This window comes from Nematolebias whitei, chromosome 11, assembly GCF_014905685.2.
Source record: "Nematolebias whitei isolate Nwh7 chromosome 11, NemWhi1, whole genome shotgun sequence".
In the NCBI taxonomy this organism is placed as follows: domain Eukaryota; kingdom Metazoa; phylum Chordata; class Actinopteri; order Cyprinodontiformes; family Rivulidae; genus Nematolebias; species Nematolebias whitei.
Genome location: NC_056508.1, coordinates 34,148,180 through 34,165,783, shown reverse-complemented (window position 1 = coordinate 34,165,783; position 17,604 = coordinate 34,148,180). Strand labels below are relative to the sequence as shown.

Here is a 17,604-nt window from a genome sequence, read left to right as displayed (position 1 = left end):
CTGTTGGGAGAATACACAAAAATCCAAATGCCTGATGTTTTAAGCCTTCACCGTTTATGTTTTTTTTAAACAGCAGAGCAAAATCAAGTTTCTGTTTTCCCCTCTCACACACCGGTTGAATGTGTCTTTAGAGTATAAATATCATCACTATTCATAATGTAATTCTAGAGTGCCTATTTCCAATAATGGGCACATTTGCGCTTACATGGATGTGACAATGTCACCTTCTCTTTTTCTAAGCCAGGGCTATTCAACAGGCGGCCCGGGGGCCGAATCAGGCCCACATGTGTGCTCAGTTCAGCCCATCAGTGAGTTCATTTTAAAATAAAATTCTATTTTAAATCATAAAACAAACTTACTTAATGGCAATAACTGCTGGATGTCCGACCCCTGAGCTCTTGGCTTTCAGTAACTGTGGCCCCTGAGCAGTTTAGTTGAATAACCCTGATCTAAGTCGTTGCACCTTTATACTGTTGAGTGCAGTGTAGTCTATGTGATGTGCGGGTATACGGAGTATACCCACTAGAAAAACTTGAGAATTTTAGTATACCCACTTAAAAGTGCCCAATGATATGAGTCCATGTCACTGATACGTGACATGGACTCATGTCATTGTCAACACATTTGGAACATTTTATAGACACACTAAGTTGGTTCAACCTGTTTTTTGTGTAATTAATACTTTATTTTGTATAATTCATACTTCTGTACTTACTACTTAATACTTGAACATATTTTGCTTTGATACTGTTTTATAAACTGTATGTTCTTAATACAAAGTCAACTGTTGTACAAAGTTTGTTGTACATTTATTCAAATAAAAGCATCAGAGAAATGTTCAAATGTTCAATATGTTTAAAAATCTAAATAAATCAACGATTACATTGTACTAACCGGTGTACTTTGGTTTCTAAGCACAGTATACCCACTACAAAAATATAGACTACACCACTGGTTGAGTGGTATGTGTTTCAGGGAAAAGAAAGTGCTGATTTAAGATCTAACAGGTGACTATTTGCTGGTAGGGACATACCTGGAGAGGAGAAAGGTGCTTGGCGACTTTGGGCCTCGCTCGACGGCAAATTGTTGTCATCTTTTGGTGGTCTGACCTCAGCTTCTTTATCGTCATGATAACTGCCATCCTGAGAGCCTACAGGGGCCTCAGGGTCCTCAGTGTTGTCCTCGTCATCGCTGCAGCCCCTAGGCTGTACCATGTAGACGCCTTCCGGAGGGCCATCTTCGTCATTGCTGCCTCTAAGTTCAGGCTCCTGCTCGTCATCAGGAGCTGGCGGCTCTTCACCGTAGTCGCCGTTGACCCACTTCTCGATGGCCTCGCGCCTCTTCTGGTCCTCCTCGAGGCTCTTACTTAGGCTCAGGCTCTCGGGGAAGTTGGTCTCGTTGTCTTCGTAGTAGGAACTGCCACGCTCACTGTTTTCTGCTACACTCTGGTCTCCCTCTGCGTTCTGGGAGCTGCTGTCGAACACCACTTGGCGGCTCAGCTTGGCACAGATTGCGTTGAGTTTCAGGCCACCTTTCCTTTTGGCGGCCATCTTGGGTTTTCCTGAGGTCGTTTCAGTGCATAAACTCCTTTCAGCTGATGGAAACAAGATGAAGAAGAGAGAGAAGAGTGGAATTAGCCAAACGTGATCAGTTTAAGCAAATTAACTGTACACTAGTCCCTTGTTATTGCGGGGTATCCGTACCCTCAAGCCCAACGATAAGTGAAAAACTGTGAAGTAGGAATAGTAGTACAAGTAGTACTGTAGTAGTAGTAGTATGCATATATTAGGGCGTTTAAAACCCTTCCCACACTCTTGCAATATTCTTAATGTTTCTAAACTCTAAACGCTCTAAAAGAACACAGAATATCATGATTTCAGCTCCCTGCCTCCGCTGCTCTCAGCCCCCTGCAAGCGCTCTTAGCCACGCCCACTTCTCCGCTCTGCACGGAGAACAGCTGATCAGCTGCAGCAGGAAGTCTATCCTGCAGCATGGGCTGCACAGAGGTGCAGCAGGTGCTAAATAATTTAAAATAATTTATTTTAAATAAAATTTCCAAGCCAATCGTGCGGCTCATCCATCAATCAGCCAATTATGTCATGTCCAATCTTATTTTGAAAAACCACAATAGAACGAGTCCGCGATAAACGAACCGTGAAGTTGCAAGGGACTACTGTATTGTTTACCACAATAAACAACTTTTAAAAGACAGTCAAACTTAACTGAATAAGTTTTATTTGTCTGTACCTATAACTGATGTCAGTGCTGTGACATCACAATGGAAAAAAAAAAAAAACTGGCACAGAAGGTGTTATCTGCTTCTATTAATAACATCCAAAAGCACTTAACAATAACAGCACAAGACTGGAAGGACACACAGAGATACAGTACATGTCTATGTCACAAGGTTTAAGTCAGCTTTTAAAGCAGCGGTGGAAAATATTTTGCACAAGAGCAAAAAGGAAAAAGAAAAACTGTACAAGCAGCTGAAACCACAGGCAGATAGGTATCAGACCCCCTACAATACTACAAGCGTCAAGTACACGGCTACATAATCCTTCACATGACAGTGCTGTATAGACACTGTGAAATGTTATCTTCACTCTTACCTCGAGAGGCTGTGGGCCTGACACTGATTGGAGGGGTAGGGGGTGCACAGCATTTAAACTGTCAAGATCTGGAGCTAAAACCTTCAGCGCTTTTGGTAACATCAGGCTTAGTGGCTAAATTCATAGAGTCTGCTAGTAGAAGAATATGCCAAGTTCCTAAAAGTGTTGCAGTGTCTGTTTTTCATGTATTTTTACTTAACAATATATTATGTATCCCAACAAGTCTCAGCATTTTTCTCCCCAGAGCGGCCTCTCTGAACAATAGCATATGATATAGTGTGCTTTGGGGCAGGAATGGGTGGCATTATTTCAATCCAAGTGGGGCTATCTTTATAACATGTCCTCTGATGAGGGAGGAACAGCTGCCTGTGGCATTCCATATCCAGAGCTGCCTTTTTAGGGCAGAAACTGCACTCTGTTACCTTTCACTTTATTTCCAGAGCCACCAAAGTTCACCCTCGGAAGACATTTTTAAAACAATTAATGAACAACTTTTCAGAAAGTAAGGAGAGTGCGCTGGGGAGGATTTATGACGCGGAGAGGCAAAAGAATGCAGGGAATTAAAACAAGAACTTTTTCTTTTCATTCAGTGGCAGGTAAATGGCAGAGCTCCGAGGCGGCGTGAAAACACTCACAGCGGAGATGTGCCTTGGCCGTGCATTTTTTAAGCTGATACACAATGTTGATTTACAGAGCCTCCGTTTCAAGAAAGACAAATGAGGCAAAAAAAAAGTTCTGTCCTAAAGTCTCAATCCACTTTCTGTATCAATGAGAATGAGCCTCTTCATTTCGCCTCCACCATAAAGCCAAGCATAATCATGTGTGAGCCATTGCCAGCATTATGTAAATCACATCGGAGCAACATAAAACCCTGTTTTCATTTTCTTTTGCAAAGCTGTGGAATCATTAGAGGATATGCAATTTGAAGGAGTTTACTGATCACCCCCGTTGCCAGACAATGAACCCGGTGCTACCCACACATGCTTTCTCAGTTACTGTATTTACACTGCGGGCTTCCTCTCTGAAACAATGACTTCAGAAATTGTGCACTTCTGATGAGGGGAGCGTATATCAGAAACACATAACTGCATGATTTTTAGTGTTAGACAAATGCAACGAAGGGTGAAAGTGTTAAAAAAAACTGCAAATATATATGTATGTATAAATCAGCTTGAAAAACTATTAGGAAGTAGAAGACATAAATTTTCAAGTATTTTTTTTTCTGCAGAAATGCGCTCCAAAGGAAGATTGAGGTCATCTGGGTGGTGCTGTGGAGGTCATTCTTTTTCTGTTTACTGGGTTCAGTATTTCATGCTTTTAACTACCGATTTCCTTTGTTTAGCCATCTCAAGCTCCTTGTAGGAAATGACCCCTGCCGAGTGGCTTCTTTCCATTTGTACCTATTTATGTAAGTTCTTCTGTTAACAATAAGAAGCATGGGTGGATGATCCGTTGAGGCCTTGGAAGTGAATAATCAGAAATCAGACAGATTTGCTGCTTTTTTTTCTTTTAAACGTAAAAGATCATTGAAAGCAAATTAAATATTGCGCGCTTCCCTTAAGGAGAAGCACTCCATGGTTCGATGGTTTATGAACGCAGCCTGAGCATTTATTTATGCTGATGGTTTCTGTCCACAGCAGCTTTTTGCCATTGCTTACAGTAGGAATTGCTATGGTAACACTAAGCTGTTTACCTCAAGTCGTTTGTGTGCATGATAGCGTACAATGAGATAAAATCTGTGGGGACTTAACATGAAAGAACAACTTTTCCTCTCGGGACCAACACCCCCACCTCTGTGAAAGTCCACTAAGCATTCTGCCTTATTAATGAATATCAGAAAGAAAAACAACACTGTCACACGCATCGGACATTATTTACACTCTGTTTTAGCCCGGTGTGCTAATTGTCAAAGGAAGAGACACCTCAGCGAGCACTGGGAGTCCCAAAAATCATAGGCAGGTTTGAACAAACCAGCTGAAACTAATTTTTCCGGCTGCTTATGTTAACAGTGACAATATTTTTACTGGAAACAGTGCAGGAGTACAAAGAAGAGCCGGATGGTGTCTGTATAAGGCCAAAACAGAAGTAAAAAGTCAAGAAAGTATTTTGAATACATTTGCACTACGTCAGGATCTTTATTATCTTCAGTCAAAAATCAAGCGCACAAGTTCTTTCAGGGGTTCTGCTTTTTCTCAGCGTTGGATTACTCAGCTCATCCAAGTTTTCTACACATGCTATCAGCTCTCTAAGCCTCCACAGGTACTTGTTTCTTTTGTCCTTTTTAATGCAGAATATCTTTGTGTGCCTGGATGACATTACGCTGAATCAAATTGTGTTCCAAATCCTAACAACACAGTTATTTATATCCTTTTATGGATAAAAGATAAAAGCTGTGAGTGGACAGGTCAAGGCTTTAGAGCAAGAGCCTCCTTCCATCTGAAGCAACTTGTGGAAGACGGAACGTCACGTTGGAAATGGAAAAGCTTGATTTTGTTGCTGCCCCATAAACAGACCAGCTCCCCGCTGCGTTTCAGTTTGTATGGATCGAGCACACGCAGGAGGGGTCCGTGCATGAGACGTAGATATTGCCTGTTTAAACTGAAGCTTATCTCTTCAACTAATCAAACACAGATACAGAGCCCGTCGTAGATCCCTGCTGAGTTCCAACATGACTGACACAGGGACCAAACCCCCCCGTGCAATATCTCAAGTTAATTAATACAAACAAGGTCTGGGAGATGTCTGTTTAGCTCAGGATTATTTTACAATATGCAGCCGAAAGTTGAAGAAGCTTTTTTTTTAAAGAAAATAGTCTGGTTATAACTTTATGAACCTTTGGCAGATTAATAGACAAGGCTCCCAGCGTGTAGCTCAGTGAACCTTTCATGTCGCTGCTTCTCAAGGGAGATGTATGTGTGACAGAGTGTGTATTTCAGGAAACTCGCAGAGCTGCACGGGCAAATATACGCACACACGCTTGAAAATGACAATGTTTTTATTTTTGTAAATTCACAGCTTGCAAGAGGAGGCTGTTTCCCGCCTCTCTGTCTTTCTGTCTTTCTCGTCAGCCCGCATGGAGGAGCTGCGGCGGCCACAAGGAAGTCAAGCGGAAAGCTGCTGATGGACAAGAACGCCACTGCACCCCAGACCCTGGCATCTGGCCCCTCTCTCATTTTTATTACAGAGGAATAACAATAAGCAGGTTGCCGACCCCGCCGTGAGATTTTCCACAGTTTTCTAACAGTCGTCGCGGCGGATGCAGAGAAATTTCCATTTTTCTGCATGCATATTTAATTGAGTTTTGTCCCAGTGGTGCGGAAATGATTTGTTTTTTGCTCTCTGTTCACTTGACTCCTCTTCGGAGTCGCTAACCCTGATTAAGACGTTCCCGTTAATTTCCCAGCGCACACCTTTTTTTTGTGCATTAATGGTTCTGATCGTCTAATTAAAACTTCTCAGCTCGGCTGCTGATCACCGCTCGTTGTGCCTCTGACCTGAAGTTTTAATTGCCGCATCAGAAGCGATAATAATAATTTTGAGGTTCTGATGATTAAAAACAATGCCATTGCCAACTAGTTGATGGATGGGGGTTGTGGGGTGGGTACATCTGAGGGAAAGTTTATGAAAAGAAGGGATTGGAATAGAAACTGGTAAGGTGGGTTTACACTCCTGATGAGAAACAAGCACTACCGTATTTTTTCACCCTATAAGTCACGTTTTTTGCATAATTTGCATGCCCTGCGACTTATAGACTGAAGCGATGTATTTATGGATTTGCTCCCATATTTATAAACCAATTTTTGTCTGAGATATGACCGTTTTCATTCATTGACTAAAAAAATGAACACTACCATTTTCAGCCACTAGATAGCAGTCGAGTAGTAAGGCATGCCGCTGCATCATATAATAAGTAAAAGTGGCTATTAATGATACATTCGGGTTGCCATACAATGTCACCGTCATCTGCCTGGATCAACCAAGCTTCGTTTTGTTGTGCCTCCTGTGCACGTTCCTGCGGCCACCACTTGGCAGCCCATCGATTTTTGGCACAACACCGGCCCACATTTCCAGGTTGTCAGCGGTGACGTGTAATAGATGCGACGTATTTATGGATTTTTCCACTTGATTAGATATATTTGGACTGATGCAACTTATAGGGCGGTGCGATGTGTACGGCGGAAAATACGGTACTGTAGGTGATCACTAACAGAAAGTGGGAGACCTCTCTGCTTCAAATGTGCCTCTCAACGATCCACTTGGAGGTTCACTTTCTGAGCAGGATTACCAGGTAAAGGAAGTCAGAGAAAAAGAGGAAACGAAAGAATAAGAATAAAAAACTGATAAAAGCACATAAAAGGTTACAACTCTCAGCTTATTTTCATAAAAATAGCATGTAAAATACAAAAGGAGCATTGTTCATAAAGTGGCTGAACAGGGGGGTGAAAAAGGGAACAATCATCTCTGCTTTCAACCATCATTTTGATCAGGTTATATGATATGTGGATTACTGTCAAAACAGAAGTGAGTTGGTTATGATATTTGTTGGAACCGTACTTTCACACTGTACTTTTTAGATCACCCAAATATGAAGCGATGATAGGAAATGAATCAAGCACGATTGGGGAGGAACTTACCACCAGTGAATGTAGTTATTCTTTAAACGCTGTATTTCTGTTAGCTTTGTTAGGTTTTAGCACAAGATCAATACTTTTCAGTGAAGCTGAAGTACAAATAAAAACAGAGTGGCTCAAACTGTAACCTTTTCAAGCCCTTTTCTCTCACATATCTCTTTTATTATTAATCATGTATTTGCACATCTCACTGCTTGTTTTTCTTCCTTTTTGTTATCGATAAAGCACTTATTGAGTTTAGAGCAGGATGTGACCTTGCATGCTGGCTGCAGTCTTTCTGAAGCTGCTGACCTTGAAGAACGCGTTTGGACTATTTCACTTCGGCTCGGTCCACAGGCTGTTATCAAACATGAGCCTTCAGCCATGTGCCGCGCCGCCGTCACACCGCCACAAGAAAACAAACAAGACACCGCCGGACAAAGGCAGACACAGACGGCCCCCTGTGACACATTCACTGACTGCACAGGACAATGGCTAGAGAAGAAAAAAAAACAATGTATATTTTGAGCCCATATGGAGGAGGAAAGACTGAACTTGAGGGCAATCAGGCAGGAAAGTTAAGAACTAGGGACAAATCCGCCCTCTGGCTTAATCACAAACAGGGTAATTATGGTATTTTCCAGAGCAGAGGACAAGCTAAAATGGTTTAAGGGAGTAAAAAAAAAAAAAAAAAATCAATCTGACATGAGTGGCAAGAATCATTCTGACAGCTACGTTCCAAAACAGCCAACTTTTATTCACTTTGATGGCCGGGGCGATTCAAAGAACACTTGGCTAACTTGTTAAAAATGTACATCAAATCTGGCCTCGCAGCTGGCACCAAGTGATGACTTCACTTGTAAATGTGCAGCGAAGAGGAGGCGAGAACTCTCCTTAAAACACAACTCACAACCCCATCTCTGAAACAAGGGAAATGTCTTCTTGAGGCTTTGCTTTGAGACTCATGTTCCGTTTCACGACACCAGGAGTACAATTTGATTAGCCATCCGGCGTGGTAAATGAGCAGACGACCCCTGCGTCCCTCCCCCACGGTGGCTGTGCTTGGTGTGGGAGCACGGCAGTATATAGTACAGTGGGGAAGGGGCTCAGCGGTGCACCTCTCAAAGGCCCTTGAGCTAATATCTGTACAGATTAACTGCTTCAGTTGTATTTTGGTCACGGGGATCTCTCTTTACCTTAGTGACTTGTTGGGAGGGAGAAGGGGAGATGTGTGTGTGTATTGGACACTTTCTCCTGGAGTGAAGAAGAAACATGGCCTGTTTGCGTAAGAGGTCAGGAAGACAGCCGTGTGTCTCTCTGTGCTTTTAGTTTTTAGGTCATATTTAATTAATCAAAAAGTTACACTGCTGACTCTGTCATTTCCACCTTTTTACCTTTCCCTCCTCGGGACACACACACACACACACACACACACACACACACACACACTCAGAGTGTCAATCCTCCAGGGTAAACTCAGCACACGCTGCTCCATTAGTTATCAATTAAGTCTGGAAATCTCCACCTGGCTCACACACACACACACACACCAAAGCCGGCACACGGCGCCTCTCTCAACAGGAAGTTGAGGAGAGCGTGACTTATTTGAACGTGCTCGTGTGTCCGTGCAAGTGGCACTTTTGTCCATGAGGTTAACCTTGATATGAGGCCCTGTCAGGCCAGATAATGTCAATCAATGACAAGCCCTCATAGATAACCCCTAATGTGAAGCCTAAAAAGCAGAGCTGTTTAGATCTTTAGACATGCCCCCTTTCACCAGCATATGAATTGAATTACAAGGAAATGAGCTGTGGCATTTCTTTAATAAGACTCTTAAGACATTTTGACAGCATATAAGGCCTTACGCTGTTAAAAAAAAATGAAATAAAGGCTCTGCTGACAAAGCCTCCTCTTGTAAATGTAAGGAAGGAAAAGTCAAGAAGGTAAAAGGGGGGGGGGGGTCGGACCTTGTTTATTTTAACCCTTGAAGACTTCTTAATTGATTTCCAAGGTTAGGTTTCAAATTTGTTTTTCAGACACGAGGGCCTTTAGTGAACGAGTGCGTTTCAAGCCATTTCCCTCAATTTGGCTCGGTTTGTTTGCATCTTATCCTGCTGACCTCCCTTCGCACCTCCTCTCCACACTGTTCTCCCCTCTTTTTTTTTCTTATTTTTGCTCTCCTTGAAAAGAATGAAGGAGGTGACATTAACCCTAAAAAAAAAAAAAAAAAAAAAGCATGTATTTCCAGACAGGATGGCTGTGCCGACAACATCGATCCCTGGCTACCATTAAAACATTTGCTCTGCCTGACAGACTTTCCTCTTTTGGACTTTACGTGCAGCAGAAAGAATCAGCGGTGCCTGTTAAAATGTCAGCCTGAGTAGCTTCTCTAACTGTCCAAAAATGCTCTGTGACTCAAAGACAAAGAAAAAAAAGAAAACGTATCACTTTCTACTCAACACTTCTGCTGTTTCACATCTTTCTTGGTTTAATAACCCACTCTTTGCAGGGCAAACTAACAAGTGATGAGTGTGAGTCTTCCTGCTTGTGGGATTTAAATTTCTTAGACTCCGTGGCTGTGACTCTTTTTTGTTACAACGTTGGTTTGCTTTTCTGATGAGCAGGTTAGATGTGACAGCAAAGGTTTTTCAAGAGCCTGGTTGGATTTGTGTGGTTGGGGAAATGTGGGCTGCTGTGCAATCCACTGTAAACATATACTGTACGTTAAGTGGCTGCAACCAATATTAAGTGTGTGTGCCGGTGTATGCGTGTGTCTTGCGCACATGTTTGCAGGGTTGTAGACAGCCGGGCATTGTGCTTTGAGCTCTCCTTCTGTTCCTCTCTATCTGGTGGCTGCAGGTCACGTCAGTTTCTCTCAGACGCACGCTGACATTTCCACATGCTCATAAGAGACTGATCCTCAGTCGGGGTAATAAACACACTGCTGTATCAGTAACAAAAAGGAAATATATATATATATATATATATATATATATATATAATCTGCTTTACAGAAAAGTTTGGCATGAACTGGAGGGAGAACAAACACGTCACAACCTAAAACAGTAACATTCATGTTTCTGCAGGTTCAGGGGATGCAAGAATTGAGCTGAATTTGAAGGTGTGATAAAACAATGCTCACAATAAAGGAGGGGTGTGAATAAAAATGAAACAAACAAAAAAAAAAGAGATAAAACGCAAAGCCGCTTTGCAGAAAGCAAAAAAAAAAAAAAAAGGCATCTATTTTGGGTCTCTTTATACTAAAGGAAGTGCTGCTAAGTTGACTCAAACAAATAAATTTGCTTTTGATAAAACCACAGCAACTATTTTGCATTCTTCCCCAACCCCTCTTTGTTTCCTGCGTCTTTATCTTCATGACTTGCCACATTTATGAGAAGCCTCTCGCTAAATTGTCGAGCACGAACAAGTGAGGGTTTTAAACTGTTGCGGTGCTGACGGCTTGAAGTGTAATTTTATTAGAAAAGTGGCAGGTTAAAGGAAAGCCTCAGAAGTGAACACGGAGCGCTTACCTCTCCACGCTGCAGCCAGTTTTACATTTCTGCAACATTAATATTCCTCTTATTATTATTTTAAAGTTAAAACGGATACTCTGTTGAAGTGCAAATCTGATGAATTACGGGAGCAGATTGCTGCTATTAATTATTAAAACCTATTTTATAAATATTCAGGTCTGTCATGCATCTAATAATGAACGCTTTAGAGGAGGTTACTTCCTGTGTGCATCCTAATGTGTCAGAAATATCGCTTTTAATCACACTCGTGTCAGTGAGTACGCTGAGTTTGAACCTGCCAAAAAAAAATAAAAAATTGTCCAAATCAAGGAAACTCAGAAGGCCAACTACTGTGCTCATCACAGCTCTTCTGTTCCTGCTGTTTTGCATGAGCCAGGTTTCTCCTTTGCCCCGTCTGAAGACGTGGAGAACACCTCACAGCTCCCTGCTGCATTCTTACTGTGGTAATTTAAATGGAGAATAATGCATCGGCAGCACTCTACCTTCTGGACACACCTAGTCCCAGCGCTGCTGCTGCCATATGCTGTGTTGATACATATTCATAACACTTTCTACTGTGTTCGAGTGTCTGCAAGCAATGAGGCTTAAATGACTGTCGCACAACTTCAAAAATAGCAACAACAACAAAAAAAAAAAAAGATGGGCAAAAAAATGTTGGATCGTTCTTTTATTTTTCTAACATTATTTTTGGCAAATATTCTATATTAGCACCATAATTCAGATGCTGCAGTGTGCTGTTGAACGAGTATGAACAAATAATAACTTACCAGTTGAAGATAGCCCTTTAAAAAACTTTAGTTTGGAGCTTAAGTCTTTCTGGCTCGTCAGTGTCAGGACCAAAGTGACCTGACACTCGTCTCCAATCTCAGAAACTTCTCAATTGTTCACGTGAACACTTTATGTAAACTTTTATGTCTCCTTTCATTTTGAATTAGACAGTTATTTACATAGAAAATGTTTAATTACAGACTGAGGCAACAGCAACTAGCTGTAGCACTTCCAGTGGAAATATAGTTCTGCTTGAATAACCATGGATCACAAAATATAAAGGTTTAATAGGTTTAATAAGATAAGATAAGATGATAAGATAAGATAAGATAAGATAAGATAGCACTTTATAGGGTATGGTGGCCCTGAGGTTTAAAGTAACATTTAAAAAACTGAATTAAATTAAGCCTTCAACATAATTAATTAATTAATAATAATTATTATTATTATTTCACATAGTAATAATACATAATTACATAATGTAATTTTGTTTTTTGAAATGTAATTCTGTTTTTCACCACTTCCGATTTGGTCACTTCTGGTTTTCACCACTTCTGGTTTGGCTTAATGTAATTTCATTTTTTAAATTTAATTGTGTTGTTGTTTTTTTACGTTGTTCGTTTAAACCTCAGGGCCATGATAGTTTAATAATAAGGTTTAATAATACACTGTATTATATTACATTATTATTGTTTAGCGTATATCTTAGATCCTTATATACTGTTTCTTTATTATACTTCATATTTTTGCTATATTGGGCAGCACGGTGGCGCAGTTAGTAGAACTCCTGCCTCTCAGCGAGCAGGTTGCTCTGGTTCAAATCCTGGGCCTGGGGCCTCTCTGGGTGGAGTTTGCATGTTCTCTCCGTGCATGTGTGGGTTTTCTTCAGGTACTCCGGTTTCCTCCCACAGACCAAAAACATGCATGTTAGGATGATTGGTAACTCTAAATTGTCTCTAGGCGTGAGTGAGAGAGTGAATTGTTGTTTGTCTCGTTTGTTTCTATGTGTCCCTGTGATGGACTGACATGTCCAGTGTGTCCCCCGCCTCTCACACAGCAACTGCTGGACATGGGCATCAGTGACCCCGATGACCCGAAAAGGAAGAAGCAGGTAAAGATGATGGATGGATGGATGGATGGATGGATGGATGGATGGATGGATGGATGGATGGATGGATGGATGGATGGATGGATAGGTTTTTGCTATTTATGGGTGTAACTGGGACCTTGGGTACACAATTTCGTTCCACCTCATGTACCACAAGTGATGTGAATGACAATAAAGAACCTTGAACCTTATATAGCAGCCTTATTGTGAACCTTCATGATTCTTTTTAGACTAGAGTTGTTGGTCCACTTTGTTCTGGAAATTGTTTAGAATTAAACTCTACATCTTCAAACTGAGGTTGTTCACAGAACTATTTTAGCAGGTAACAAAGCTTCACTTCAAGAAATCTGGACTATCGCTTTAAGTCAAAAAGTTTTAGTTTTGTCTTCAAGAAGCTGTGAAGAGGTGACTGTTGGCGGACGCTGTCAAACAAACGGTGGTCCTGGTAGAAAATGAGTTGATGACACTGTAACACAACCTCCATCCATCCCAGCAGTACTTAGATTAGCTGCACACGGTACGGCGTACAGACAACCAGAGACACACACTGTGGAGCACTCTGAGATTAACATTGTCAGAGCTACAATGATACCCCTTCATTATCTGCACACGGGGCCTCCTTCATGCGCTCGCTTCCTTCACTGTCCTCTCCACTGCTTCTCTGTGGAGGTAGTAATTACTAAAGCTAACACTTCTTTCTCTCTGTGCCTTTTCTTTCTTTTTCTGCAGTGCTCTTAAGCGTCTTCAGCACAAAAAAGGTTGAAATAATACCAGTGTGGATGGCAACCCCAGTGTGGCTCCCAGCATTGTGAGGATATTTGGTGCCAAACTGATGTGCAATGACGGGTTGGTGCACTACCCAAGCTTCAGCGCAGTCATCTGGGTCAAACGCTCATTGCACTTCATGCAACAGAGAAGTGCTTGATGTACCACTGCATCTGTTCTACTATACGTTGTTGGTCTAACAGGCTGGGATCAGAGAGACGTTTGCTCTTTCATGGCGTTTTTCATTATCAACAATGCTTATAACTCTTTAGCTTTCTTCTTCCTCTCCCACTGGAAATATGGTTTTATCAAAGTTGATGGCTTGCTCGGGCACATTTTCTCAAACGCCTTCTTCAGTCTGTCATTTCCCCAAGCTGCTCTCGGGTGAACGTCACTCATAGAAACCGGGGAAGATTTGATGGTGAGATCAAAAAGAAAAGGAAGGACAGTGAGGAGGAAAAGAGGGGTGATCGAGAGAGAGAGAGGGGGGGGGGATGAGAACGATACCGTCCTCCCCCATCTGACACCAACGAGTGCCGAGGGTAATTCCTCCAAGCAGGGCCTGCTTTTTCAGACGCAAAAAAACAAAACGCAGAGTACTGCCCTGAGACATCAAAATGGGCGATTTTGACTTCAGAGGGTCTTCAGATGCTTGAGGAGTTGTCAGAGTTGGGCCATTGGGACTGAACAGAGAGAACAGAAGGTACAAGCAGGCTGTTAACAACCAATACGGGAAACACGCCAGGAAGGCCGTCTCCTCCCAAAATGCCAGTCGGCACCAGATCACTAAAAGCATCAGCCACTCTGTAAAATCTCACCTGAACCCTTTCATCCACTGTTTGCTCAACGGTCAGAATGTTTATCAGCTGCTTTAAGCTGATAATGCACCAAAGAAGAAGGTGCTTGAAAGTACAAAAAGAACATCCACACGATGCAATAAAGGAAGAAAGAACTCAAACAAGCACTGTTCTTAGAAGGCTCGAGCTTCAACAGGTGTCTTTAAAGAAAACTTATTTTATGTTTGTTGAGTCACGGGGAGATTTTCCGCAGCAAATCAAAGACTCGCTCCATTCTTCGGAGACGCGAGCTGTGTTGTGACACGCCGAGAGGGATGTCCGCATTTTCTCCTCGGTTGTTCTCGCTCATTCTTGGAGCATTAGGTTCACTCTAAATAGCCGGGAGGAGATTAGGCTGGCTTATATTCAAACGCACATTTATTCCAAAACCCTCTCTTCACGAGTGGGCCGAGAAGACCGGCGCAGGAGCCTGCTGAGATGGCAGTCAGAGGAGATTCTGTCATTTGTAAATCAGCACAGAGGAGGGACAGAGACAGAGAGGAAGGAGTGAGGGACAGAGGCTGAGGTAAAAGACAAACAAGTGTTGGCTCTGCTATATGAGTTTAGTTAGCTAGAGAGTTAGTGCATGAGTTATGGCTAGTGAAGGCCTGAGGGATGCTGTATTTATGAGGGGACTGAGTGAGTGTTAAATCCCTGGTAAGAAATAAAGTCGTCCCTGAGCGAACAGGGGAAACATTTCACTCGGTCTAAGAGGTGCCTTGAAAAAAAATGAAAGCCATCCCTCTTCCAGTGGAAGCCCTGTTCAGTATTCCCTAAAATTACTTCATTTCTTTGAAAATGCTATCAATCACAAGCAAGTAGACTGAATCTTACGCTTGAATATGAGGAGGATTCTGTCTGTGGGCATGATATCAAGCAGAGGAAAGGGGGGAAATGTGATTCTTTTAAAATTGCATGCAGGTTTACAGAGGGATCTTAGGCTAAGAGGGGTTGCCAAAACACACTGTGCACTTGTTGCAGAAGAAAGGCTCCTCCAAGAGTTGTTCATTTAGGTTTAGATGGAAATGAAGTACTTTTTTTATGTTAATATTTCAATCTACCAGTTTAACGAGAAGAAAATGATCAAGCTTTGTGCATCCTTTGAAAAAAATTCTTGGCAAACACTTCTCAATGTCAAAAAGAGTCCGAGTTAAAAAAGCAGAAACAAAAGAAGGCTCAAGGCCAAAGGGAACAGGAAAAGCTTCACACTGCACATTGTAGCACATCCAAGTTGAACTCGAACCTCTTTCCAAACCCCTGCAGTAGTAATAACAATTATTACTTAAAAAGGCAATATTTTTACATTAACTTAAAAGGCTATATCTTTTTCTTCCCCTCAAGCTTGTGCGGCCTCACTTACCCTAAGTATCTTCATAAATCACTGGTTACTGTTAACATGTACTCCACAATTCAGTCATCAATCTCCTACCAGGTCAGAGTGAAAACAGAGGGGGAAATGTCTGCTTAGTAAAATGTCTCTCTCGTGAATGCTGCTACCGCCACCCACTATTCAAAGACACACACACACAAACACACACACACACACACACACACACACACACACACAGAGTACAATATGCACAGAGAGTAGCAGCAAACAGAACCCATCAGTTAAATAATAAACGCACGCCCGGCACACTGCAACCATAGCAATCCTATGGGACGGGGAACGGTTGCCAGATCGTCACGGTTACAGAAGCCCAGTTCAATTCTCACTCTGCTGGTTCCGTTTGTTCAAAAAACAAATAAACAGCAAGCGAAGAGTCAGAGCTGGCCAACTTCTGCCTCGACAGGGAATGTCAGGCCCGAGCTGAGGCGCTCTCCTGCCTCAGACGCCCCTCCACAGGGCCGCACGTGAATCCTGCGTTGATGTTCACAGACACAGTATTTATCTAACCAAAAGGAGAAAATCTGATTGTACACAAGGAGGATTATTCCTCCCAGAAACGTGTCTGCACGAGGGAGGTAAAGGACTCTTTAGCCTTTTTTCAACAAACACTGTTTACATCAGCAGAGTGGAAAATCCTCCAAATGATAAAGTACTCCGTGACAACATCTGCATCCAAACAGGCACATCAGTCTGGAGCAACGTCGCTAATTACCTCACAACAGATCCAAACAAACCAGACGCTCAAGTGCTTTATCATGATTCCTGTCATAAAAGTGTGCTTTTTTAAATTGCTAAATAAAATACAGTTAAAAGTAGTTTCAGATTATTACACAAAAGATAAAAACGCTGTTTATAAAGTCCTTTTTTACGTAAACTAAACGTTTTATATGATCAAACCATTGTTAAATGTTCGTAGACAAAATGCTTTATTCTTTGAAGAGTAATTTAGTAAAATATAAAGTGGTAAAAAGTGTAAAGTAGATTATGTGTAGATTTTCTGTGCAGACGTTACTTTTGTAATAAATCTAAGAGTGAAACGCACTGCGTGGCCTCACGCGAGTAAAAGATCAAACTTTTGGGAGAAAATCTAAACTTGTTAAAACTTATCCCCGACATAAATTAAACTGCAAGCGTGTCTTTTAAAACAGTGAAAAACGATCTTCAGAAAACAAAGTGTACACCTGCTGTTTCCTGACTCTCACGCAAGTTGACTATGACACCCCCCCCATCACCACCCCCCCCATATCACTACACATGCGTGTCTGAATCATCCCAACTGCAAATAGTAGCAGACCCATTCACTACGTAACACTTGAGAATGTGTGTGTGTGTGTGTGTGTGTGTGTGTGGGATGGGAGGGGGTGGAGGGGGGAGGAGAGGAAGGAGGGTGTGTGTGTGTGTGTATGTGTGTGTGTGTGAGGCTTACCTGGCAGCAAAGCGCCCTCAGTGCTCTGCCTCACCTCTCCCTCCTGCCCTGGAAGAATTCTCTCTACAAAGCAAGGCATTTTCTCCACAACTGCTCTCTGCCAAGGCTCTGCTCCCTCTCTCCCCCTCTCCCTCCCTCTCTCCTTACCTCTTTCCCACTCTGTCCTCTTTTTCTCTTGTCTATCTCTCCTCCCTCCTTGCCCTCCCCCTCTCCCTTCTCTCACAGATGTGGAGGCTGCGCGAGTTTACCCATATTACCAGTAGGGGTCCTTCATCGCCCTTCTCCACCCCGCAGTCACATGGTTGGGGGGGGGGGGGAACAACACACACACACAGAGGCCACTTAACTGGTGCCCTCCTGTCACTACTACAATGAGAGCCCAGTGCAGAGAGCAGAGGAAGGGACAGGTGTGAAGTGGGTGGTGTGCAGCGGGGGCTGGCCCTCGGCCCTTTGCAGCCCTGCTCAGACTACAGGCTCTGCCCCGGCCCCTGAAGTGTAGTACAGTAGAGGTTTACACACACACACACACACACAAACACACACTCAGGGGCATATGAGC

General features: G+C 42.5%; 1 protein-coding gene across 2 annotated transcripts in view; it reads right to left on the bottom strand.

Annotated features, from left to right (window-relative positions):
- Positions 1–17,124, bottom strand: part of casz1 (castor zinc finger 1) — a 51,858-nt gene extending 34,734 nt beyond the window's left edge. For both annotated transcript variants that reach the window (XM_037684919.1, XM_037684920.1), the window contains exons 1-2: positions 17,046–17,124; positions 1,034–1,594 (exon numbers count right to left, since the gene is read on the bottom strand). In XM_037684919.1, coding sequence (XP_037540847.1) covers positions 1,034–1,594; positions 17,046–17,124 — 640 coding nt within the window. The remainder of the gene's footprint in view (positions 1–1,033; positions 1,595–17,045) is intronic.
- Between the last annotated feature and the right edge of the window lie 480 nt (positions 17,125–17,604).